The 23,680-nt window shown below is 49.1% G+C and overlaps 6 protein-coding genes and 1 non-coding gene across 7 annotated transcripts; 3 read left to right on the top strand and 4 right to left on the bottom strand.

Annotated features, from left to right (window-relative positions):
• Positions 1 to 1,276: 1,276 nt before the first annotated feature.
• FOBCDRAFT_230005 (uncharacterized protein) lies at positions 1,277 to 1,550 on the top strand (the record flags this gene model as incomplete). Its single annotated transcript, XM_059609824.1, has 1 exon — positions 1,277 to 1,550. A coding segment is annotated over exon 1 (175 nt), but the record flags the coding sequence as incomplete, so codon positions are not given.
• Positions 1,354 to 1,425, bottom strand: FOBCDRAFT_t166. Its single transcript has one exon. It is a non-coding gene; the product is annotated as a tRNA-Thr (tRNA).
• A 1,729-nt stretch (positions 1,551 to 3,279) lies between the features above and the next one.
• On the bottom strand, positions 3,280 to 4,899 carry FOBCDRAFT_142421 (aquaporin-like protein; the record flags this gene model as incomplete). Its single annotated transcript, XM_031187980.2, has 1 exon — positions 3,280 to 4,899. One exon carries the CDS (start codon positions 4,897 to 4,899, stop codon positions 3,280 to 3,282), a length of 1,620 nt encoding a protein of 539 aa, XP_031035245.2.
• Positions 4,900 to 7,620: 2,721 nt separating this feature from the next.
• Positions 7,621 to 8,957, top strand: FOBCDRAFT_141528 (anaphase-promoting complex, subunit 10-domain-containing protein; the record flags this gene model as incomplete). Its single annotated transcript, XM_031187983.3, has 2 exons — positions 7,621 to 8,375; positions 8,429 to 8,957. The coding sequence occupies 2 exons, from the start codon at positions 7,621 to 7,623 to the stop codon at positions 8,955 to 8,957; spliced, it is 1,284 nt and encodes a 427-aa protein (XP_031035248.3).
• A 355-nt stretch (positions 8,958 to 9,312) lies between these two features.
• Positions 9,313 to 12,908, bottom strand: FOBCDRAFT_230000 (uncharacterized protein). Its single transcript, XM_059609823.1, has 2 exons — positions 11,277 to 12,908; positions 9,313 to 11,099 (listed from the first exon to the last, which is right to left on the bottom strand). The coding sequence occupies exons 1-2, from the start codon at positions 12,821 to 12,823 to the stop codon at positions 9,578 to 9,580; spliced, it is 3,069 nt and encodes a 1,022-aa protein (XP_059465647.1). The 5' UTR covers positions 12,824 to 12,908; the 3' UTR covers positions 9,313 to 9,577.
• A 354-nt stretch (positions 12,909 to 13,262) lies between these two features.
• Positions 13,263 to 15,020, bottom strand: FOBCDRAFT_297450 (uncharacterized protein; the record flags this gene model as incomplete). Its single annotated transcript, XM_031187985.3, has 2 exons — positions 13,263 to 13,947; positions 14,007 to 15,020. The coding sequence occupies 2 exons, from the start codon at positions 15,018 to 15,020 to the stop codon at positions 13,522 to 13,524; spliced, it is 1,440 nt and encodes a 479-aa protein (XP_031035250.3). The 3' UTR covers positions 13,263 to 13,521.
• A 1,577-nt stretch (positions 15,021 to 16,597) lies between these two features.
• On the top strand, positions 16,598 to 21,281 carry FOBCDRAFT_205486 (uncharacterized protein; the record flags this gene model as incomplete). Its single annotated transcript, XM_031187987.2, has 4 exons — positions 16,598 to 17,083; positions 17,137 to 17,853; positions 17,914 to 18,835; positions 18,892 to 21,281. 4 exons carry the CDS (start codon positions 16,598 to 16,600, stop codon positions 21,279 to 21,281), a joined length of 4,515 nt encoding a protein of 1,504 aa, XP_031035252.2.
• Between the last annotated feature and the right edge of the window lie 2,399 nt (positions 21,282 to 23,680).

Genomic DNA, 23,680 nt, shown 5'->3' with positions numbered 1-23,680 from the left:
TTAATGGCTAGTTAATGGATATGACTTCTCCGTATCGATTTGATGGCTAATCAACAGCCGAGATGGCCTGGATGGACGAGGTCGTATCTGGTGGAACACACACGCCCCCAAATCATCATCATCAATACATAAGAGGCTGAGACTGAAGGACAAGACAAGACAATGCATTACATGCGGACTGCTCCTGAGCCTGTAATTAACTGAGAACCCCTATTTTGAGATACTGGCAACAACGAATTCACTTCATTACAGCACATTCTAGTAATCATGAACCTATTGTTCTTGGTGCAGACCTCGTTATCAAGTCTCTATTTCGCCAAATTTCCACTCATTTACCCAGCCATGGCTCGGCAGCGCCTATCATCATGTACTGTATCAACTAACACGCCTAAGCGAAAAGGGGGCCGAGTGGGCGGATGACATCAATTTTAATTTACTCCAACTTTGAATCCCGGTTCCATTGTTTTAATTGAATGATGATACCTGCTTCTCTCTCCTTCTAGACTCTCTCCTGTGATTCGAAACGAAAGCATCTGCATTTGTCGCGTGCTTGGTTAGTTGCCATAAATAAGACACATTTTAAAAGAGACAGGGCTATAAAACGCCATTTCATTAATCGATTCAAAAGGCACACGCCATCTTGACGAGACTGGGATCGAGTGAAATTTAATGCTGGTTCCACTTCCTTCTTGTTCCTTGCTCTTTCATGCCCGATCTTGATGATTGCACTGACCAAGACTCTCCGCTTTTTGGCTGGGATGAAGTGATTCTCGTGAAGTCATCACGGCTATGATTTGGACTAGGGTGATGAACTGAGACATGTCATGGGGCACTTACACCCGACATTTGTACTGGCTAAGGAAGAGTAAAGATCTCCCGTGACTTGTAGATATGTATGTGATATGGCCATGGTCTTCCGTTTCATTTATCGTCTGGACATAAGCATTGCAAATAAGACTGAGCGAGGGTTTGGTTTAGGGTAGACGTGACGACCACGTTCTTTGATGACCAGGCATTTATGATGCTCCCTCATCTCATCCCCCCACTATCCGTACACGGCTCGAACCGAGACTCGGTCATCCCGATGTGATGCATCAAAAGATTTGATCCATGTTCATACGTCGTTTCAGTAAGTAACTTTACGTTTACGGGGAAGGACTGTTTCTCGCTCTACTGTGCTTCTTTCTGCCTTTCAGACGTTCACCAAGGTGCAGCCTGCACAAGTGAATATCGTAGTAACAAAATGGAAACCACAAAAGTCAGTCTCAACACCAATGGTCACTTATCTCATGATATCGTAATATCACAACGACTTTGAGAATTCAGCAAAAATGTCAAAAGAACAAGTTCACCTGCCCCGTACTGGAATCGAACCAGTGATCTTATCATTACTAGTGATACGCTTTACCACTGAGCCAACGGGGCTTGCTTGCGAGCTTGTTGGAGGATCGTTTTCAAATTGGGAACTTGAAGATAGAAAGTCGTCAGTGGAATTGGTGGTCATAGGATGAACCAGATACTAGTCATGATAGATGATCAATAGTGACCATTGGATGTAAGTCAAAGTGGAAGTGAGATTGTAAAGTTTGAAGCTAAAGTGCGGAACGGATAACTCTACCATGTTCTCTAAACTTAGAGTATTTGCATTTACGATAAATTTAGAATACTGTATTAACTTCACGTTGATCTTGGAATCATGTTTTCATCCTATCAAATGGGCCAATGCCACGACTAATTCCGAACCGGTTCAGACGGTTCATCTATCCATGGAGCTTAACCCAAACAATAATATTCGTCAGCCGGAAGATGTTAAGTTATCCCAATGAACCCTGCAGATCGATAACTTCTCAACATTGTTCATCACTTTACAAACGAGCACAACCAAACAATGAATCACTGTTCGCTTCAACATGAACAAACGAACGAATTAGTTAGCTACCCCCTCCCCCAAGTTCCTCTATTCACTCCGTTTGAAGTTGAATGTTCAGTGCTATTTGCAAACTGGATGCCACTGTCACTGCCATGTTGCTGCATACAAACGCTGTAGCAACTATACCTTCCCTTCTGTTTACCATGTTGCGTCCTCCCAACCTCGACTCTTCTTGCAGCAATACAAATACAACTCCCGAAACATTCAGAACTATACACTCGTCTAGATTTTAACCAGAAAGAAACATTGCTAAGCTCTATTCCATCAACAGACAGAAGTGAGTTCTCTAGACCCATGCCTCCATAGTGAAAAGATTACCTAACCAGATACAATACAGGAGAACATACACCAGAAACATTTTGCACAATACGACTATAAGAGAGAACCTTGGAGCCCCCTGTCCCGAACTATCACCAGCAACAACAATGAACAACCCTGTTATCGGGACCCTCGAAACCCCTCAACCTGGCCGATCTCTCCCTGACGGCTTCTCTCGAGACGCTGGAGCAGGCTTCATGCTTGGTAGCCTTGGGGGTGTCATTGGCTTTGCTATCTCGTACTGTATCGTCTGCTTCATCATGAGCGTCGTTCGAGCTCGACGCCAGCGCAACAGACGCCAGACAGCTATAGAATAAGGATGCAGCGTCAAACGTCAATTCCTTGCAGTCCGATATATATCCAAAAATAAGGTTTGGGTAGTTCTGGGAGGGTGGTATGAGATGAATAGGACTGGACGCAATATTGCATTGGACAAGAGCTAGGTCCACGATCATAGCAGAGTCACAGGATTCGCGAACTTGAAGACCAGGACCAAGTGTCTTTGGAAAAACAGTTTTGGTAGGACCTAGGATGTCAGAGATATCACTAGGCCATCATCTCACCAACTAGCATTGTAGAGATTCCTGAATATACAACTATATCAGACCGAGAACATTATATGTTGTAATCAAGGCGACCCCAGAGTCAAGCGCTCTTTGGGAAATTGTGTGTAAATGGGTTCCAGTCGGAGACCTGTGCCAATTCTTTCTACCTAAAAACTCTATATATACACTCCTTCATCTGGAGGAATCAGCCTCGAAGCACCAAATGTGCCGGGCAATACGGAGTACAAAATTAACGAAACGCCAAACCGAACTCCAACCATTTAAGGCACAACATCCGTATAAACAAGTAACGAATTCCAATTTTCTATCCATCTCTGGCGTGTTCGCATTTCGTGTATATTTATCATGCATTTGATCTCATGAAGCATCATTGAATTTGCTCATCAACTTTCATCGTGTAATCGTTGATGGACCGTATCCATCTCGCCCTCACTCATAAGAGTCATGTTTTCATGGCCTCGTCATTCAGCTGCGAATTGAAGGGGTCTTGCCACCGCCAAAGGCAATTGAAGGGGCAGCGTTAGACTGGATTTCAGCTCGCTTTTCAGGGTTTTTAGTAGGATCGTTGAGATCATCACCATCGGCGCCAGGGTTGGCCATCTCGTACTCAAGAGTCTTGATGAACCAGTAAAAGCAGACAGCGATGAGAGAGCCAATGCCAGGACCAACCCAGTAGATCCAGTGCTCAGAGTCGAAGGTACCGGTGATGACACAAGGGCCAAAGCTTCGGGCAGGGTTGAGCGACCCGCCAGTGAACTGGACACCGACCATCTCTGCAATGAAAAGAGCCAGGCCGATACCGACGGGGGCAATAAATGTGGCTCGGTGCTTCTCTTTGGCAAGCATGAAGATGGTGAAGACCAACTCAGCAGTAAGAAGAGCCTCAATGAACACACCCTGAACCAGAGATGCACCACCTCCTAGAGTAGTTCGGACGTTGAATGTCTCAGGAAACAAGTACCGTACCATAACGGAGGCAAGCATTGACCCAAGAATCTGAGAGAGGAACAGGCAGATAGCTCTTGTCATGCTAATAGCCTTGACCATCAACATGGCGATAGTGACGGCAGGGTTAAAGAGACCACCGCTGATACGGAAGAAGACCCAGACATTTACCATGAGCGAGAAACCGAAGATGATGGAGATGTAGAGGAGCTTGGAAACGTTGAGACTACCAGTAGACTCTCCTGTGGTAGTCTTGCTGTCGGTTTGTGCTTGAATGTTGGCAACTTCTGTGCCGGCAAAGGCGAAGAAGAGGAACATGGTAGTGCCGATAAGCTCACCAAGACTGGCGACAAAGTGGTTCTTGAAATTTGAGTTCATCCATTGAGTCAAAGGAAGACGCATGATCTCTGATTTCTCCTTGGGACTGAGGTTACTCCACTCAAGCTTGCCTGTAGAGATATTGAAGCCGTTGAGGGTAGAAGCACGCCGGTGATGGAAAGGTCGATGGGGGTATCCCATTTCCTCATCCATCATTCTGCGTCCACCAGTGGGAGGCATGCGAGGGTCGTCACTGCTATAGAACTCTTCGTCTGAATCATGAGGGTGTGCTCGACGGCGGTTCATGAATGTGGGAGGTGGGTAAGGGCCTCTTCGAGCAGTGTAGCGATCATTGCGACCTTCATTGCGCCAGTATCGCTCATAGTCACTCACTGTGGGATAGTCGGCAGCCTGTTCAAAGTCGTAGTCTTCACCACGATAGCGTCGTCGAGACGATTTCATGGAACCTCCAGAGTACTGAAGAGGCTCTCCGCCATCCTGAGAGAAGCGAGCCGTCTTGGGAGTGACAAAGTTACCGGTGCGAGAGCCAGGACGGACTCGACTGGGATCTTGACTGATAACAGGTTGGAGGGGGACTACTGTATCGGCCTCGGAGTTTCTGTTGCTGGCTGAAGGGTTGTCTCCATGGGTGATGACTGGAGTAAGAGCTGGGTTGGACGGTAGGCTATCGGCTTCGGGAGAGTTGTCTCGCATGAAAGGAACTCTTTCATTAGAGGAGCCATTGGCTTCAGGAGGATTAAAGGCGGATGCGTTGATAGCAGGTGTGCTGCGAGCAGATCGGCTTTGTATGGAAGAGGACATGTCGGATGGAGAAGAAGAAGTGAGGGTCGTTTCAATAGTAGGCAAAGGATCAAGAGACATCGAACGGAATCAGTTGAAAACCCAGGATGAGCTCTTGTCTTTCACTTCGATAGATAAGCAGTTGAGAGATAAGTAGTTAAGATGATTGTGATTATTGTAGATTGATAGGTGAGAGAAACAGTCGACAAGAGTCGATATTTATGCTAAGAAAAGGATCATCTCGTGAGGCTGAAGTCAGGGTCCTCAAGGGTTCACCAAGCGACCCGTCACCCCGACTCGGCCCTGATTCTTGAGGCTATCCTTGCAAATGACATCTTGAGGAAGGCTTTGATGGTGGGTATGTAAGTTGAGCTCTAAAGAAAGCCGAGGCGTCAGCGTGCATCAGAACGAATAGAAGCTGCGCAAGTTGAGATGGGCAACATGGAAGCCCTGAGTTACACGAGAAGAAGCAAAGAGGAAGACCCAAAAGCTTGGATCTTGTGAGAGTCAGTGAAGGGACCAGTTTCATGGGAGGACCCTGAAGAGGAGCGAGCCGACGTGGCGCGAGGGAGGCCGGTAGTTAAGTGAAAACGATAATGACGTAGCGCGAACGGCTGAAGATCTCAGCGATGGTGACAGCTTGGACCGTTAATCTGGATCGTTGCCAATGAGACGGGAGAGATGAGGCGTTACATTGGGCGATGAACCAGGATGATGGCTGTAGACGAGGCTGGCGATGCGGGCCCACTCGACTCAAGTTGAAGGATACACGTAGACCGTGCATGCTGAAGGCGTTTCTAGCTAACGACGAGAAGAATTTTTAACTCCACGTAGAGCCATGAGCTTATGTTTCATGTTGAAAGAGTGCGCTAACGAGCTAAACCAGACGATGTCCTGCATGCCTCACTCTTAGTTGGCACGGTGAGACTCGAAGCGATATCGGTATCCCCGTACAACCTCAGATTCTGAATATGAGGACGGGCCAGGGGCCTTGGCTTAGCTTCAGGTACGACACTGGCCGTTGAACGGTTATAACGGGCATGGTCAAGGCGCTGTAGTGGAGAGACTGGACGGGCAACCCGTGAGATTCAATTGATTAAGGAATTGTCGTATTGTCTCAATGTAACAAGATCGAAGATCATAGGGAAGGGCATATGGTGTTGCGCATTCGTCATCAGGATCAACCTCCCTGCTTGATATAAGTCAGCGGCGTAGCATAGTTTTCAGCAATACGACTCCGAAGACCGAAGAAGATGGAGGGTACCATATTCGTAGGCCCACAAGGTTTAAGGCCAAAGGTTCCTTGTAGTTGAGTCAAGAACTGTCAGTGTCAGGGGCATTCTGTTGGTGGCTTGTGACTTGACTTGACGTGACATGCGTCAGATCTCGGACCAAGATTTTCTGGAAGCTTTTTTAAGCATGAGGCCGGGGTTACAGTGGGAGAGGTTGGGTTGCAGTGATAGTTTTGGCGGGGTAGAGGAGGAGGACCCTGTAAGTTGCAACCAGGAAGTTCGGTCGGCAAGAGGCGACTTCGGTTATGATTAGACTTTGGAGTGTGAAAATAGGTAGCTCAATTGAACAACTGATGGAATGTATCCAGAGTGTATCGGGTCTGCAAAGTTATTGCATTGCATTGACTTGCAGTATTGGTTCTGCTTATGGCTGAACTGAAGAGATTGGAGGTGGTGATGTTTGAAACAATCAAGGCCAAGGCAAGATGGACAGGGGTCAACTTCAGCTGAGCTAGAGGCCAGACACCTAAAATAGATTCGATAGAGGACACGTGATAGCGCGTCCAATTGTCCACTCACATCACATTTTCCAACGACAGCTACAACCGCGACCGCGCCTATTAATTGACTTTAGAGGAGCTCGGATATCAGTGAGCGTTGGCAGTGTTGGCCAGATATTAAGTGATCACTGCCAATCAAGATGGACATCACTCGTGGTTCAAGAAGAGCAAGGCATGTAGCTGCCACTCATGCAAACCCAAACTCAAACACAAACGCCAGGGCACAGGCAAACATGGCCTCGAGCCCGAGACCTGTACCATCCGATATAACCTCATCTCCAGTGCCTCAAGTTCCAGCTGCTACTCCCAGCGGACCTTCTACTAGATTGCATCCAAGTCAAGGCGCTTCTCCTCTTGCTGCTGGTCCAATGGTAACGCCCGACGGTCCTCCAATTCATCGAACACCAGATCAACCTCCTGACCAAAGACGACGTCGAGCGCCTCCTCCTAATCCGTTTCGTCTGTATAGAAGTAAGTTGAATCTTTTCAATTAAACGTGCATATTTAGCGTCTCTTTCTGGCAGTGCCATGATCTCATATCGGTTGCGATTTTAAAGTGTTTGCAGCTCTAGTTGGCTGCCAGTAGTCATCTGCCACTTATCGACGGCTGCCACCAGTGATTCATTGCCCTCATACTAGCTCGATGGGCCTCTTTTTCTATTGTTAGATGCCTCGATAGGAACTAGACTGATGCCACTATCTCGCTTCTGCTCTTGTACCTTCTCTTCTTCTTCATCGACTCTACACGTCATACTCCTCCAACACATCACTACCTTATCTTTCCCATTATCCCAATTGCACTTTCTTCTAACAACTATCTTGTCAACCTTCTTTTTCTTTCATCATCTTTCCTTTCCTTTGATACCTTCATCTGCTGTTCTCAGCTTGATCCTTCCTTTGTCACTGAGCTTGTTCACCCTTTATCCGAACAAACCATCTCATCCCTGAACATGCCTTCTCGTCGCGAAATCTACATCCCTCCTCCCCCAGCCTCAATTCATCAAATCAACCGTGATCATCGCATCAAGCGAGTTCCACTCCAAGAACTTGCCTTCAAGAAGTCAAGTGGCGCTCTTCTCCAGCAGCGCAAGCGAGTCTTCCGAACCGTTCCTTCTCCAGACAAGGAGAACGTGGAAGCCTGCTACCGAGCCATTGATCATCTCAGTGTCACCTTTGAGGAGTGGTATCAAGAGCGCATGCAACTTCTTCGCGAATCACGAGAATTGCGAACAAATATTAACAACATTCTCCTAGCTGCCCAGCAGCCTACAGATCGATCTCGTCTCAGCATGCCTCCCCGCGATTCTGACGCCTCCAGCTCCGATGCTGAGCCTGATGAGAGTATTCTCTTCAACCGCGCTCGCCCAATGGCTGCTCCCGCTGGCCCTTCTTCTGATGCCACAATGGCTTACAACGACGACCAAGCTGCTGAGGACGATGCTGATCAGCGCACTCTGTCTCACTCCCCTGAAGAGTATGAGGATGAGAACTCAATCGGCGAAGAAGAAGATGATGATGCCGACGAAGACGAGGATGACGAAGAAGCCGCTGAACACGACCAGGCTCATGAAGCTGCTACCCTTTTTGACCCAGCAACTGCTGGCCTAAAGGAGATTTCCAACCTTGCCCGTTTCACTGTCAGCAGCCACAAGCCTGGCAATGGTGTTGAGGAGCTCAAGAGCGATGACCTCAAGCTCTTCTGGCAGTGAGTCCATCCGCTAACTCCCAAGCACTTTTCACCCGACTTACACTTCTCAGATCCGATGGCCCTCAGCCCCACAAGCTCACCATGTATTTCACCAAGCGTGTTGGTATTCGCGACATTCGCTTCTACGTTGACTACAACGAGGATGAGTCCTACACCCCTACCAAGGTCGTCTTCAAGGCCGGCACCAGCGAGAACAACGTTATCGAGTTCGCTACCATGGCTCTTGAGAACCCCTCCGGCTGGCAGCAGGTTCCCATTGCCGGCGCTGGCGGTGGTCCTGACGGCAACACCCTCGTCGCTTGGGTCGTTCAGATGCAGATCCTCGAGAACCACCAGAACGGAAAAGATACCCATCTTCGCGGCATCAAGATCTATTCTTTCGACAACGACTCCGCCCTTGGCCCCGGTCGCGATGGTAACCCTGTCGAAGATGTCCTCGACCTCATGGACACGGCCACTAGCCACATCAACACCACTTCTACTCGTTCGCGTCTCAGCAACTTTGGAGCTCCCAACTTTGAGTCTGGTGAGGGAGGCCTCGCCATCCCTGAATTCATGCGGGAGCCTGAGATCCGCTAAAGAATCTATCGTAACCACCACGAACGGTACTATACTTGCGATCTGTCATGTTATGAACTCGGTAACTACACGGCGGGTATTTTTATTCTTCTTTTTTCTTTTTTGGGGCCCGGTATTCATGACGGGCTCGGAGTGCTCGGGTCACTTGCACAAGAAAAAACATTTCGGTGGAGTTTGGAGTAAAAGACACTTGTTTGTTATCACGATCTGCGCCCAACGATGGCGGCACTGGTACGATGGATTTGCTTGCATTATGAATTGCGCCTGAGCAAATGGCTAAAGTAGACGGATGAGAGATGATAGATACCAGAATTTGCATTGATACCGATTCTTTAAAACTTTTTTTTTTTTTTTTTTTTTTTTTTGCACAGTGAACTGTAATATTCAGATAATGATGATAAATTGCGACTAGTAGTCCCTCCTTTATAATTCATGTTATCCACGATATCGTCCATGTTTCTCCCCTTCACATCCTCCATTAGCCACTGAAGTATTACTGCAACACCCGCTGTTTCTAGTGTCGAGGCCATCTTGGTGGTAACTTGTACAAATACGCCGGACCCCTCCCAAATCTCTATCACTCATCTGCCACGTCGTGGCCCTCATGTTCCTTTTCTCTCTTACATAACGCGGGCAGGCAAATCTTCCATATCGTCCATAACGCTGTCTGAATCGTCGGCGGCAGCAGATACCTCAGGGACGCCAGCGGATCGGAACCTGCTAGGCGTCTTTCGCTTGCGCGTCTGAGCCTCGTCAACCTCAGAGTTGTCCTCTGCGGGAGCCCCGGCCTGAACATCCCCATCATCCTCAATTGGGTCCTGAGAAGGGGCTGCACGTCTAGCAGATCGACGGCTAGGTGTGGCTCTGGCCGGAGTAGATCTAGCAGCTGACTTGCGAGGGGGCTTAGGTGCCTTCGCCTTGCCCATACCTGTTCTCTTTGCAACGCGGGTTGCCTTAGGGGGAGCTGGCTCATCAAACACAGGTGTGTTGGCGGGCTTGGCGACAGGCGCAGGCTCTTCTTTCATTGGTACATCAACGGGCTCTTCGGGCTCTGTAGGCTCTGAATGCTCTGCAGAAAGAGCTGGGTCAACCATTTCAGTATCCTCCATGGGAGCCAGGTCTGCAACCGCAGCAACGGGATCCATTGATGCCATTGGGGCTGGGTTGAAGTCCTCCATTGGTGCGATAGGTAAATCAGGATTGATGTTCTCATCAGGAACGCCGTATTCACCCTGCGGTTGTTCGGATTCCTCCTCATCGGCCTCGTTAACAAATTCGGCACTCATGTGGTTCTGACCATTGGCAGAAGCGTTGTTGTGAGAAGCGTGGGTGGTTGGGATACTATTCAAGAACTCCATTTCCTCCGCATCGTCGAAAAGAGCATCCTCAACATTAGGAAGCTCGCCAGTCTGGGCGTACAAATTAAGAAGGTATTGTGCAGAGTCTCGTACAGTCTTCTGTTCTGACTCGGGCACACTTTGCTTCAGGCGTCGCCAAAGAAGCATCTGCGTTGGTCGATGCCAGCTGTTACGGAACTGTTTGTCAACCAGTCTTTGCCATGGAATCTTGGATTCAACTGATGCGGATGAGCCTGAGATAGCCATGATCATGCGATAACGTTCTTCCTCAGGCATCGCGGCAATTTGACGACGGGCCTTCTCGAGGCGGAAAGAAATAGATGCATCGGGCGCATGTGACACCAACTTATCCTTGCCATGAGTCTTGATGTTCATGGCCCTCCATTTGGTGATACACTGAAGTCGACTGCGAGTTCTCCCCATACGCTCGCTGATATTTTGCCAATCGATAAGTTCCTCATATGGCTTCTTGAGCAGTTCGCGGGTAGGTTGGATGATTCGCAACTCGTCAATGGCGGCCATAGCTTCCATTACATACTGTGTCAGGTTACCCTCTTCATCCTCGTCCCAGGTATCTTTCCGCTGGGAGTCTCCGCAGATGATGTAGTTTCGATAACGATCCCGAAGATCTTCTGGGTGACGGTTGATGATACCCGCAATTTTGGACCACTTTGTTCCGTTGGCCTCAATAAGGTCACGGAGCTCGGCATCTTGCTCACTGGTCCAAGTACCACGAGCAACGAAGTTGTGGAACTTCTTTCGGGTGATATTGATGATTTTTTGTCTGTGTCGGTCCGGGCATGTTGCAAAGATGCGTGCCCAAAGGGCGGCATGCTCATCACCAGCGGTTGTACCTCCAGGAGCATGGATCATAGCATTCAGTTCATGCTGCACCATGTTGCGCTCGACACGGTAACTCTCAACTGCTTGTGCGATACGACCAAGTTCCTCATCGCTGAACCGTCCCTGGGTGAAGCCAGCCATTCGGTTGCGTCGTCCGGTTGCTGGATTGCCATATAAGTCGTCGTCATCTCTGACTTCCATGTCTTGAGACGAGAGTGCACGGTTGGCTTCAGACTTTCTACGATTTGAAGCCTTCTTGGTACGCTTTCGTGGCATCGGTGTCATGGCAGAAGGTGATGGGAGGTCACCCTCAGGAACCTCAGGGGAAGGCGATTTCTCAAAGAAAGTAGGCTTGGCCTTCTTAGCCTTGCCCGATCGTGTTCGCTTGGCGCTGGCACTTGGGGGGTTTGAGGCCTGAACTGGGCTTCCAGGAACATCGTACACATCATTGCTTGTATGAGGACGCTGTGCAGATGTTGGAATTTCCATCTCAGTGTGCACAGATGAGTCTTGTGTGTTGGGCTGGTTTTGGCCGTTGATGTGCGCATTCCACACATCCCTGGCCACTTGTTCAAGCTCCTGTTGTTCTGTGTTCTCTTGCCCATTGATTGCAGAAAAGCTAGACATTTCATTCTCCTTATCCTGGTTCTGCTTCACTGATGCGTCAATGTCCATCTCGTCATGAGCGGCGCTACCTTCTCTTGATCGAGCATCACGCACCTCGAGGCGTGCAGCACTGGGAGATTGGGGTGCATCCTCTGCGACGTCATCGTAAATGGCAGCTGGGCGAGCTGCGTCCCTAGTGCGAAGGAAAGAGGCAGCTTGAGATTCTTTAGTGTCGGCTTCCTCAATTTGGCCATCCTGTGTCCCTGGTTCCACCAACTGTGATTCGATGACGGCTGCCTCGTCACGGGATCTCCGCTTCTTGCGTTGCTTGCCGTCAGTAGAATCCGAGGGGTTGCGCTTGCGCTTCGTTTGAGTAGCAGGAGCAGCAGCCTCATCATCAAAGTCAGCAGCCAAGTTCTCCAGAGGTTGAGATGGGAATATGGTTGATGTGTTTTCGACCAGGCTATCGGGAATTTCGACCGGTACCGTTGACTTTTTCTTGGACTTTTTGGACTTGCGCGAGGATTCTTCGGCAGCTGGCAGTTGTGGAGATTCACTTTCATTTATGCCCTTCTGTTTGCGCCCCTTCTTGTCGCGCTTGTGCTTTCGGGATTGAGAGGACGGTATGTCTTCCAACATAGGCGCCTCAGGTGCCTGGTCTTCCTGGGACGCGTTGTCGAGTTGCGACGTGTAGGGGGCTTGTGTTGCGTTGCTGTCGAACATTTCGAGTGTGCCAAAGTCTTGGTCCTGAACGTCGTCTTCTGGGCCAGCCTGAGCATCGCCATCGTAGTTATCGAAACCGCTCATCTCGTCAATTGGCCGGTTTTCGGTGCCGACTTCGTCTTGGGTCAACTCGAGTGACTGCATTAGCTCTTCTGGAAGCTCTTCTTGGGGTTCGTTCTTGAGCTGCTGCTCGTTCTTGTGGCCTTCGTTGCCGTCGCGGTCTTCGTCGTTTTGCTTATCTGGCCTGTTGGACTGGGAGCCGGGCATAAGAGACCATAGGGTCGACGCGAGGCGGAAGTCAGGCCACTTGCTACTGCTGTTGCCGTTGCCTGACATCGGTGAACTGCTTCGCGACGATAGCTTCTTTCTCGTCGACAGAACGCGAGTTGAGGATGTAGGGTAAGGGGAAATTGGAAGAAGGTGTGGGGCGTCACGAAAAAAACTGACGGCGTGGTTAACCTAGAGATGGTTGCTCCTTCGCGTTGTCGTGACATTGATCACGTGAACCCCACACTCGTACCCCTTTCATCTGGTCTCTGATCTCTGCCCATAGCTCAGGTCAAGAGGTCAGCTAGGGGAGGCAAGAAAACTCAAGACCTTGACCCTAAGCAATAAAATATTCAGGTAATATAATCTAAGCTTAGGGGACTCTTTACCGAGTTTATTTCAACATCCTTTTCCAAAGCCTTAAGTTTTCTTGCTCTCCGAGGGTCAGTTATGATGTTACGCTAATCTCGAAGCATTGAGAGTCAAATATATACTGTTGTTGTTTATTATACTAATCTAAAGAAACAGTTCAGGTTTGTACAGAGTTATTTCGACACGTGCCAAGAAAATCTATGTAAGTCAGTCAGTTATTGTACAGGTCACTTCATCAGACCCAAAAACATCCATCACCTGCGCTTGTCCTTCAACATTATTCCGGTCATACCTCATTCAGGCGTATATGACCAGAGAAATCCAAAAACACTAATAGGGCGTCATCATTCCCATTTACTTCCATGGAAGCAAATCCAAAAGCGCACGCAATTGCCTCAGTCATCTTCCTTCTCAGCCTCCTTCAGCTTCACTGTAATACCCTTGCGGTTATGCTCGATCTCATACTGTCCACCAAGAACCAAGTCTTTGGCAACAAGCTCGCGAGTGCGGCCCAAACTTTCGATATCAGCAATTCTTTGTATCGTGCCCTCCAGGTGCTTTTCGAAGTTAGGCTCAGCACAAATTTCTCTGAAAGCTCGATGCATCGGAACGCTGCTTGCTCGAACATCTGCCTCACTGGTGATGCTGAAGAGGTTCAATCGATCGAGATCTCGGATAAAGTCACAGCGGGTCATGATTTGCTGAGCGATGTGGAAAGGGTAGGTCGGAAGCACATGTCCAACAATAGGGTCGTAGGTCTCATGTTCTTCCATATCCTTTTCCTTGTCGACCAATGCCTTGGCCAAACACATAGCGGCAGCCTATGATTCGGTCAGTAAGTTGTCTCTATAAATGCAATGTAGTATTTCTTCAAACTTACAGCCCACTTCTGTTGATCCATGACATCGTCATCCATCTCTGGACCGAGAATCCAACACTGGTTGAGGAACCACTTCTTTTCAATTTCCTTGATCCTTTCGCAAGTTCCCATCATATCCCTGCTCTTTGCTACTCGGTTGAGAAAGCTCAGCCGCCCTCCGACCCTTTCATAGACTTCTTCGAGAACTGCGGCGTCAATGCTTTCCTTCCAGTACTTCTGACGATATCGCTGGAGAGCCGAAATAGCTTGTTGTTTAGGTAGATCAGTGACAGGGAGAACCTCCATTCTGGTAGCAAGCTGTTTGAGGCGCTCATACACCCAGTAGTCATCTGAGTTGAAAACCATGGTGACAATGTTGGCAGCAGCCCACTGTTCAGCTCGTTGCTGTAGTAGTTCAATGACATCTCGACCATCATCATCATGGCGAAGGAGGTGCATCTGGTTGACAATCACCACTAAAGGCTTGCCCCTTTCTCTTCGCTTCTGCATGGCCACTTTCTCCAATTTGTTGAGAGCACGTTCAATGTCCAGAAGAGCTGTGGTTTCGCGGGGACCCCTCTCACTGAAGTACCCTCCGATGTAATCCTCGTGAAACTCATAATCGAGGGCCTTGCCAAGACGAATACGGAAGATCTCCAGGTCTGCGTGCGCTTCGAACATGGCAACACCATCACCCTCATTCTTTCGCATAGCATCAATAAGCATGCTGCTCTTACCAGACCCCTTATCACCGATCAAAAGGTAATAGTGCCCGACAACGCGCCCCATGACAATGTCATCAACACGCTGCTGCTCCGGGCGGTATATCCAATGTTCGCCAGAACCACCTGGTTGATGAGGAACATCTTTACCAATTGCAGCCAAATCCAGGACCGGATCCCCTGGCTCAAAAGCGTGATTCATCTTTTGGAGGACGAGCATCTTGTAAAACTTGTGATAAATATAGCCCGCAGCAGCAAAGCCCAGACCCAACACCACTATGGACGCAAAGGTCGTGGCCGCGGCCTCTCCCATCTTGCCTAGAAGTGAAGGCTCTGAGGAGGAGGACTTGGGGCCTTTCTGAGTCTCTGCCTCTGCCTCTGCATTATACTCAGGTGCTTCTTCCGCTTTAAAAAGTTAGCAACAGTTCGATTTCATGTCGATTTCTGGGCTTCCAGCAACATATTAATTTGATATGCAGCGATTCCCGCTCTTCAGCCTGATCCCCACTTGCAGATCAGAAATAGTTGGGACTGTTGCTCAAAGCCAAGTCTCGATAAGATGCTGACTGAAAGTGCCGTTTCTGGAAACAGAAATGCAAATGCCGGAACCTCTGGGTTACCCAAGTTTTGCTGTGAAGAGTCGCCTCTTGATGGGATCGTGTGACAAAAGACAAGAATTAAACATCAATCAATACCTTTTCTTTTGCGAGCTTGAGATGAGAATCGAAGCTTGCTGACAACATTGCTATTTGTGCATCTCGGCCCCAGATACCGAATCTGCGGTCCAACTGGTCGTGCCAAGTTCAAGGAGCTGACAGGTTGGTTGAGGCGACGCACCAGGCGCCCTGAATGCCTCAAAATCATAATTAATGATTTGCAGTGCAATAGAGAAAGACGAAAGCAGTTCCACGAGTCAATTGACGTGCCGGTTGAGGCTATCAAGAGTTACACCAACGCCAGTAGAACAAAGGAGAGAAGAAAAAGAAGGGAGTAGGACGACCAGTGGCTTCGTGGCACGAAAGGAACAGTCCAATTCAAGCTTGGTCAAGGTTCAAAAAACAAAGTTAGCTCAGGTTCCTGGTTGTGCTGCGTCAGAACAGATTCGGGGCCACCAGTGACAGTTAGCTGCCCTGAAACTGGCTGCCATTGGCCTTGGCAGAGACTTGACCAGATCCTCGGCGACAGCTGCAGAAGCTCCCCCTGCAATTCCACTGACGGTGCCCGCTATTCCTTGCGCTAGTGCAAAAACCACTGTAATTTTAGCGGGGAATGCAGGAGGCCTCGTCAATTGAGCTGAGACTCAGCAGGACAGGGGGTTTGAGATGCATGTCACCGAATGGATCTTTCCCACTCTGAAATGACCTCATGAGATACGGGGTAACGGCAGTATCGACAGCTTCAGCTTCCCGTCAGTAACGAATATCCTCAACGATTCGAATCGCTATCAATTAATGGCAGTCAAATGTACTATGAGGCCACGTGATTAGTCTACAATGCTTTCAAACAGCTGGTCCAACTCACGGAAGGAAGGGTGAACAGTGACGCGACCACAAACGATTCTGGCCACATTCATCATGAACAAATGTATAAACAACAAGATGCATCTCGCGCAAACGGCTCTTTCAACAGTCAGCCTGAATACCACGGCTACAGTGGATCAGTCGCTGCCTGCAGAATTTTCCTTTCACGCCCCTTCCACCTTTATTCACTGCCAAGATCAATATTTGGCAGCCTTTCACTCTCGAAATACCTTCTTCTTCATTCACAGATCTATTCCTTCCACTGTTTTAATCCTCTTCGTCTCTGACTGATGCATCATGTGCGATCGCGCTGTATAAGCTTTCTCCTCCGCACTCTGAGCAACATATTTCGGCAGAATATCACGAAGCGATGCCACCCTATGCTGCTGAACTCGAAACCTGGTGGTTAGGGACAGGCTATGAAGCCCTTAAACAATTGGTCAATGATGAATCAGATAATCTTAACTCTCGACAGTGTGGCTTTGCGCAGCAGATGCAAATGAGGCTTTTGGCATTCGATAACGACCAAACCATTCAAGCCTCCCTTCAAACAACCTGGCCAGCCATCCGTGCAGCAAGAGGAGTCGACTATGACGCGAATAGTCGCAAGAATTCCAAGTACATAGCCTCAAATATCTTTCGGAAGCCCAAGGATGGAGGTATTGACTTTGAACGCGCCATGGATGGCCTTGGCTACCTCGATGCCATCGAAATTCGTCGCCTTCGCCTCCTTGAAGCTACCCATGCTGCCATGGAGACCATCTTACCGACAGAAAGTCAACTACAAATGCTCCAAGAGCTTGATAGGACTTCTACCGCAAATTTTCGGCTTCTACACGCCGGTTTCAGGGCCTGTGTAAGACACATACTGCTCCCCGAATGCGCCTTGGTGAACTGACTACCCCCCAGATCCTTATCAAAGAATTGACGAGAGATTCCGAATGCAGGAAGGAGATCCCTCAAATTATGGGAATGTTCAATGCTCTTGTGCCTTCAGATGTGTTTCTCGAAGACGAAGACGATGTCGACCCAACTCCACACTCACCAAGTCTTCGAGACAGTGTTCGGTTTTCTGTCTTTGAGCACCTGATGTCCGAGAGCCCTTTCTCCCCTCAACTGCAAGAAATCGTTAAAATGAAGCTGTCTAGCTGGTGCGAGGTCCCCGGGTATCCTCAAGCCAGAGATGCTATGGTGAGATACTGTGAAGAGTTCAAGAAGCTGGAAGGTGTGTGCTTGGCGATCATGAATGATCTTGAACGAAAATCATTCAGCATCGGATCGTATCATGTAGAATCTCCAACCTCGTCCACGTTGTTTGATACAGAAACTTCACGAAGCTCTGGTTTTTCAGCAAATGCAACCCAGGGCGCGAGCGCTATTTTCACAACTGTGACTCCAAACGACAACCAGGACTCTGCGCCAGCGACACCCTTAAGCCCATGGGTTCTATCGACTTCACATCCTCTACTAAAAGGAATGCCTGGAAGAGAAATGAGTCCAGCTAAAACAGATGGCGCTCTTTTTTCTCAAGATCTCAGCGCACCACCCGTCCTGTCCTATCCTGATAGTCTCTCCAAAACAGAGTTCTTTCAGCACCCATTCACCCGAAAGCTCAACATGTCGCCAGTCGAACAAGCAGCTTTGGGTCTTATCTTACCTCGAGAAATTGACAGTCGAGATTTCTAGTACGATCCCGACAGCGATGATGAGGGTAATGACATGCCACCTGTGCCCCCCTTACCACATATTCCTGAGAGACTTAAAGCACATCTCACACCCAGCGTTTTGGACAAGATAAAAAAGAGAATGCGCTATCAGTCTGATAGATCCGAAAGGACAGACCAAAGTGGTGTGCCGTTCCAGGCACTGGACCAGCACGTGGGCACTTCCACTACACGCAAGTCAAGTGATAGAAAGCGCTGGCCGTCGCTCAAAGCAAACACCTCGGAGCCAGTATCTATCATAGGCCCATTTCTGGGGAGTTTCAGCTTTGAAGCCAAAAGCTATGAGGCCCGTAATACATCTTCGAGCCCAATACAAAGTCCCAAATCACCCCAGAGACAGATCACTGTGGGGGGAAGCACCCTCCGGCCCTTCCACAGAGGGGGTAGAAGTATTGGACTGAGTTGCCAACTTACGAAACCACGCCTTTCGCCTATGGAGTACTGTCGAATGTATCTGATGGAGAAGTACGTATCTGACTGCGAGGATCGACCATGTGAACTCCCACCCCCTGACAAACATTGGTTCTGGACGAATTACTACAAGCAATTCCTGGTAATACCACAAATACCAAAAGTAATCCGGCGTGATTTGGAACCCATGGCTTTTGGAGTCAATGTAGAAAGCGCAGCCGCAGATGGATATGCAGCTGAATCTGATGGGAAATCAGTATCAACTGTAAGACCAGAAACTTACGCCAATGGGCCCATGCGTCTATCCCTTCACTTAGGCGGCGAGCCGATTCTTCTACCCACATTCATGGATACCTTGCGTTTCAATATGAGCGATGCTCAGGTTAAAAAGGTCTCAGAGTTGGACAAAGAAGCCGGGGATGGTCGTGGAGGCGCTGATCCTGAAGAAAAAGACATGGTTGTGCCACGTAGAGGTACGTTATCTGCTTTTCTTCCCAAAATAATTTGTAATAAATACTGACGAAACCAGTACTAGCCGGGGGAGAGGTCGAAGATTGGCGGCCTATGAGCGAATATGAACCTGACGAGAACGATGAGATAGCAAGCGCGATCACACCACTTGAAGCTTCTAAGGACAGTGATCCGACCGAGGATTCAGACGAGACTACAAAGGGCACGGGGACTGCGGCTCGCTTTGCATGCGTCGATGATGCAGTTACCTTTCGAAATCAACAACCACCAAGTTTGCCCGACCCGGGCACCCCCTCTTCTCGTCAGAGTGTCAGGAAGAAGGATCTGATAGGTGACTCAGATCAAGCTGATAGACAAGTCCACAACGACTCTGGTAGCTTCAGGCTTTCGAGGCAGTTATCCCGTATATGCAAAGAGGAAATGTCTGTTTTTGATTTTGCCACTCCAAGGCCTAGAGGCAAGACTGTTGACTGTACTCCCCAGTCGCTGGCAACAACAGACACACGCAGTCCCCTAGCTCGTTTCCCTATCGCAGTTGAACCAACTCATCGATTGACTCCAGGAACACTTACAAAGCGTGTTGTTGGTGATTCTGGCGGTAAACTCCTTTTTGAAGATACCCGACAAGCAAGATTAATTCCAAGTCCTAGTGATAAGTATCACCAAGGGCTTTCTGCGGACTTATGGGAGGCCGACACAGAATCAATTATCTCTGAACTTCAGCCAAGTCCCTTGCATATCAATCGACGGAAACATAGGGCTAACACTGACGAATCTGATCGTAGATGGCCAAGATTGTTTGATAGGGGGTATGCTGGTCCGCCTACCACACTTGAGATGCTTAGGATCAGTGCCCCAACTGAGCGAGACGACTCCTTCGATCCCGAAGTCTTCGGAGATGACGATGATACTCCAACAGAAGGAGATCGTACGCCTCGTGGGCTAGGACACCAGGAGCAGGGCCTCCTGCAGGCAACACCTGCGCCAAGAGGCCTTCAACGTTCGGCTTCCACAATTGTTACCCCAACACAGCCTATGAAAAGGCTTGAACACAAAGTATCTTTCAACCTGGAAGCCATGGGGCAACCAGGCTTTACCCCGGAGCGTCGTAGGGAAAGTATTTCCAGGGGTACATTCCCCAGGTCTGGCATGATGCTCAACCTCCAGAGTACTCAGGAACGTCTTAGATGCCCTCCTCAAGAGTCTAATGGGATTCAAATGAGTAAAAGCATAACGGAGAAGACCTCAAAAGTAAGACGCTTACCTAATTTGCCGGACTCTGGGCGGCATGAACGCGCTTTTGCATCAAAAGAATGGATGAGGGCTATCGCAGCTACACCCCGAAAGTCTAGAACCGTGTCGCGAAACGATGGACGAATTGAGAACTATGGGGAGGCTTCTTCTGGGGCGGATTGGCCAAAGACTTTGTTTCAGCCAAGTGCGACCATGGATGAGGGAGATGTTGAGCGTTCAACGTCAGCCACTACGCGAGACTTCTCGCAGCCTCACAAGCTCCAGAAGCCGCCATCGCGAGCGAGACTTACTCCCAGCAGCACCTACCGTTCATCGAACCAGCAGCTCGATCACTCAACTCGAGCCTCGTCCTTGATACCTCCAGGAAGTGAGGCAGACGTTCCTGATCCAAGAACCCCATCACCCACCGCATCACAAACCACTGCCGTTCCACGAACACCATCCTCCAGCATTAGCAGTATCTTCCGCAAGCGTATACGTTCGGACTACAACCCCCCAGCCACTCCCCGAACACCGGCTGAGCCCACCTTGGCATGGTCCCCGTTTGCTAACTGCGAACCCGAACCACCTTGTGCGTCGCCGTGGGTCTCGGGTAATGGCGAAGGGAAAAGGGAGAAAGAGAAACGAGCGGCGTACTTTCGAGACAAGGTCGAGCGTGAGTTTCAGAGCAGACAATCGCTAAAGAGATCCAGTCGTAAGGACCCCCTCGAAAGTGCGGCTAATGGGGACTCTGCAGTTCAAAACAACGTCGCTACCGATGATAGAACGAGTAAAGAGAGTCTCATACAATGGAAGCAGTTCCTCGAAGATGCCCCAGAACCGCTATTCTCATCACCTAGGCCGCCTGTACCACCTCTTCCTTCTGAATCTCAGCTAAACCTCGCACTCGATCGACCTCCCAGACAGACACAAACCCCTTCTCGGGCAACCGCGAGGGTTGAAGTGAATCCAGCCGCTACATATCGAGACAAGAAACCCCAGGGATTAACAGTAGAGACACGTAAGCTACGTAAAGCAATGCGTGAGGGGGCACCGACCCCAAGCAGAAACAAAACGATGACGCCCGCCAGCGGAAGCAGCTTCAGGTCTGCATTTCGTTTGGAGGGAAGACGAATGAGCTTTGGACGACCAGCGGCCGACCATGAGTCCCAGGGTAAAGGGCGGGAAACCGAAACTTTTCCAAGATGCAAGTGAATTGGCAAATCTATGTTGGAGGCTTACAATCGATGCCTACATATTTACGCTGTTTGCTATTATGTATATTGGGTCCATGGCTGAGACGGGGAGGTATCTGTCAAGATGCATGACTGATTCGACTAGATTTGTATGTAGTTAAGATTCCGGGGCCTTGCACAAAGCCCCTTGAAGGTACAAGACAAGTGTATAGTCTCTAGCCTCTGATCTCATTGTATTTGCCAAACAGAAGGATTCGGTCCTATTCTACCAGCCCGCCAGCCAGCCCCGATAAGGCAGGAAAAGAGGCAGTTCCAACTCTTGCTGACGTTTAGATACAATCTCATTATTGAGTCTAATCTTAAAAGACCTTAGATTTCAATAGATCTAGTCCAATGACGAGATATTAGATTAGGTATCCTATGTAATATTATTAGTACTTTGAATCAACAACCGTCCCAGTGAACGCCATAGCTTCAACTCTAGACTCTTGTTCCCAGCCAACCTTAATATGAGACACTTTATGACTTTGAGACAGGCAGATGTAGCAATGGACCATTCAGAAGGGGACTTTGGGGTGGTAGTCAAGGTTTGCCGAGATGCATGAGACAGACGGGCTACTCGCTTTGCCGCAGAGAATGCTGCGAGATAGAGGGTCTGTGATATCATGAGTTTGAATCGCCACGACGCTGATGAGCACATTTCTGCGTATGTATTTCATTATTCTCCTGCATTATCAAAGTTCTCGAGTCGTACCCTGCATGAATCACATTTGGTGCTGCAGAATAATAAACGCACACTAAGTTAACTAGGTACATAGTAGAGGCCTCATCCATGTTGACCAACAGCCTCTAAGCCCCCAGGATCGAAAAGGCAAGGACAAGCAGAGTTGAGGACACGCACGCTTGTGCAGCCACACCAGGGGACGACGTTCGCTTCATCACGGCATAACAGACATGGCAAGGGAGGCTTCTGGAGCATGTCCAATCAGTCTGTTGATCCAGGCTACGGGTTACCGAATCTTGATAGTTAGCTTGATGATCGTCCCGTGACGACGCACGAGACCGCGATAGTACGGATAGCAGGGACTCGAATCGACTGGCACGCAGCGAATCACCTGCAGACCGCAACTGTCAACATGAGATTGAGCCAGTCAATTGGCTTGGGTCGACAATTTTGGTTATTCACGAGATTGCATATGCTGTGCTGTATTGTGCTGGTGACCAAGTGCCGAGCGAGTCAAGAAGCCGAACTCCGGGAGGCACAGTAAGCATGCCAAGTGTTTGATATGTCTGAATGAGAGCCATTGAATCGTGAGGGAGTCGATCTTGGCCAATATCTGTATTATCAAACGTAAATAATCAGACCAGAAATCTTTGCGATGATGTAGTTGAGTGGGATAGCGCTACGCTGCCGATGGTAGGGTGGTATTTTCCCATTGCAGTCCACGTTGCTCATCTTGATTATGGTGTCGTCTTGTGATGAAGACTAGAGGCCATCCACACAGAGCAGAGGGTCGACACACCGCTCCCCACGATCCCCCACTTGACTGGCATCCGCCCGTCACCTCACCCACAGTCCACAGTCAGTCACCCCCCAGCCCGTGAGTGAGTCTGGGGTACGGGTATTGCATGTATTGGTATAGGAAAGACACCAAGATAGCATACACTCGTATCTACGCAGTCCAAAGGTCTAGGTCTCGGTTTTCGGCTAACCCCCGAGGCACCACGTTTTTGACTCTCCCTTGGACTTTCTTTTAGGATAGCCAATGTCGTATCGTCAACGCTTTTGACTCCTGGGGTAATGACAGCATGCTCCGGAAAGAGCCCTTATACTTGACCAAGAATGGTAGATGAAACAAATAGCCTGATTCAGTATAATCTGTACCGTACTGTGGTGTAATTAAACTGCATCGAGCCGGTCTCTGAAGCCACGCTTCGAGAAGACGTCTAAACGCCTGACACATCAGAGTTTTGTCGGGTTCTAATGGAATTGGACTATTTGCTCCGGTCGCAATCAGTAGGGCTGGACGAAAGGAAACGCCGTACACGTCCACGACTCCACGTCCGCTAACGCAACGATCGGCCAGACTTAGACATGTGCTTTCCAATATGAGGCAGACACATTCCAGGATCTCGCCTCCTGAATACTAGTCATGGTGTATCATGGACTCTCCACACCAAAAGCTTTGCGAATATCAGACCAAGCGCGAGCCAGCCCAGCCCAGCCCAGCTCAGGGATGCAAACCGTGGTTGGCGCATTGAAAATCATAGTCCGTGCATGCCCTGATCTTGTCTGTTGTGTTAATCCCGAACAACGTATGGCCTTGTTCGTTTCTGTCGGGCTGGAGTATTCAGCCTGACCCCAGTTTTCACTTGCTTGAAATGCAGATAGAGTCAGAAGGCTGGCTGGCTGGCTTA

The sequence above is a fragment of the Fusarium oxysporum genome, chromosome VIII (assembly GCF_013085055.1).
Source record: "Fusarium oxysporum Fo47 chromosome VIII, complete sequence".
Lineage (NCBI taxonomy): Eukaryota > Fungi > Ascomycota > Sordariomycetes > Hypocreales > Nectriaceae > Fusarium > Fusarium oxysporum.
This window is presented reverse-complemented; position numbering and strand designations above follow the sequence as displayed.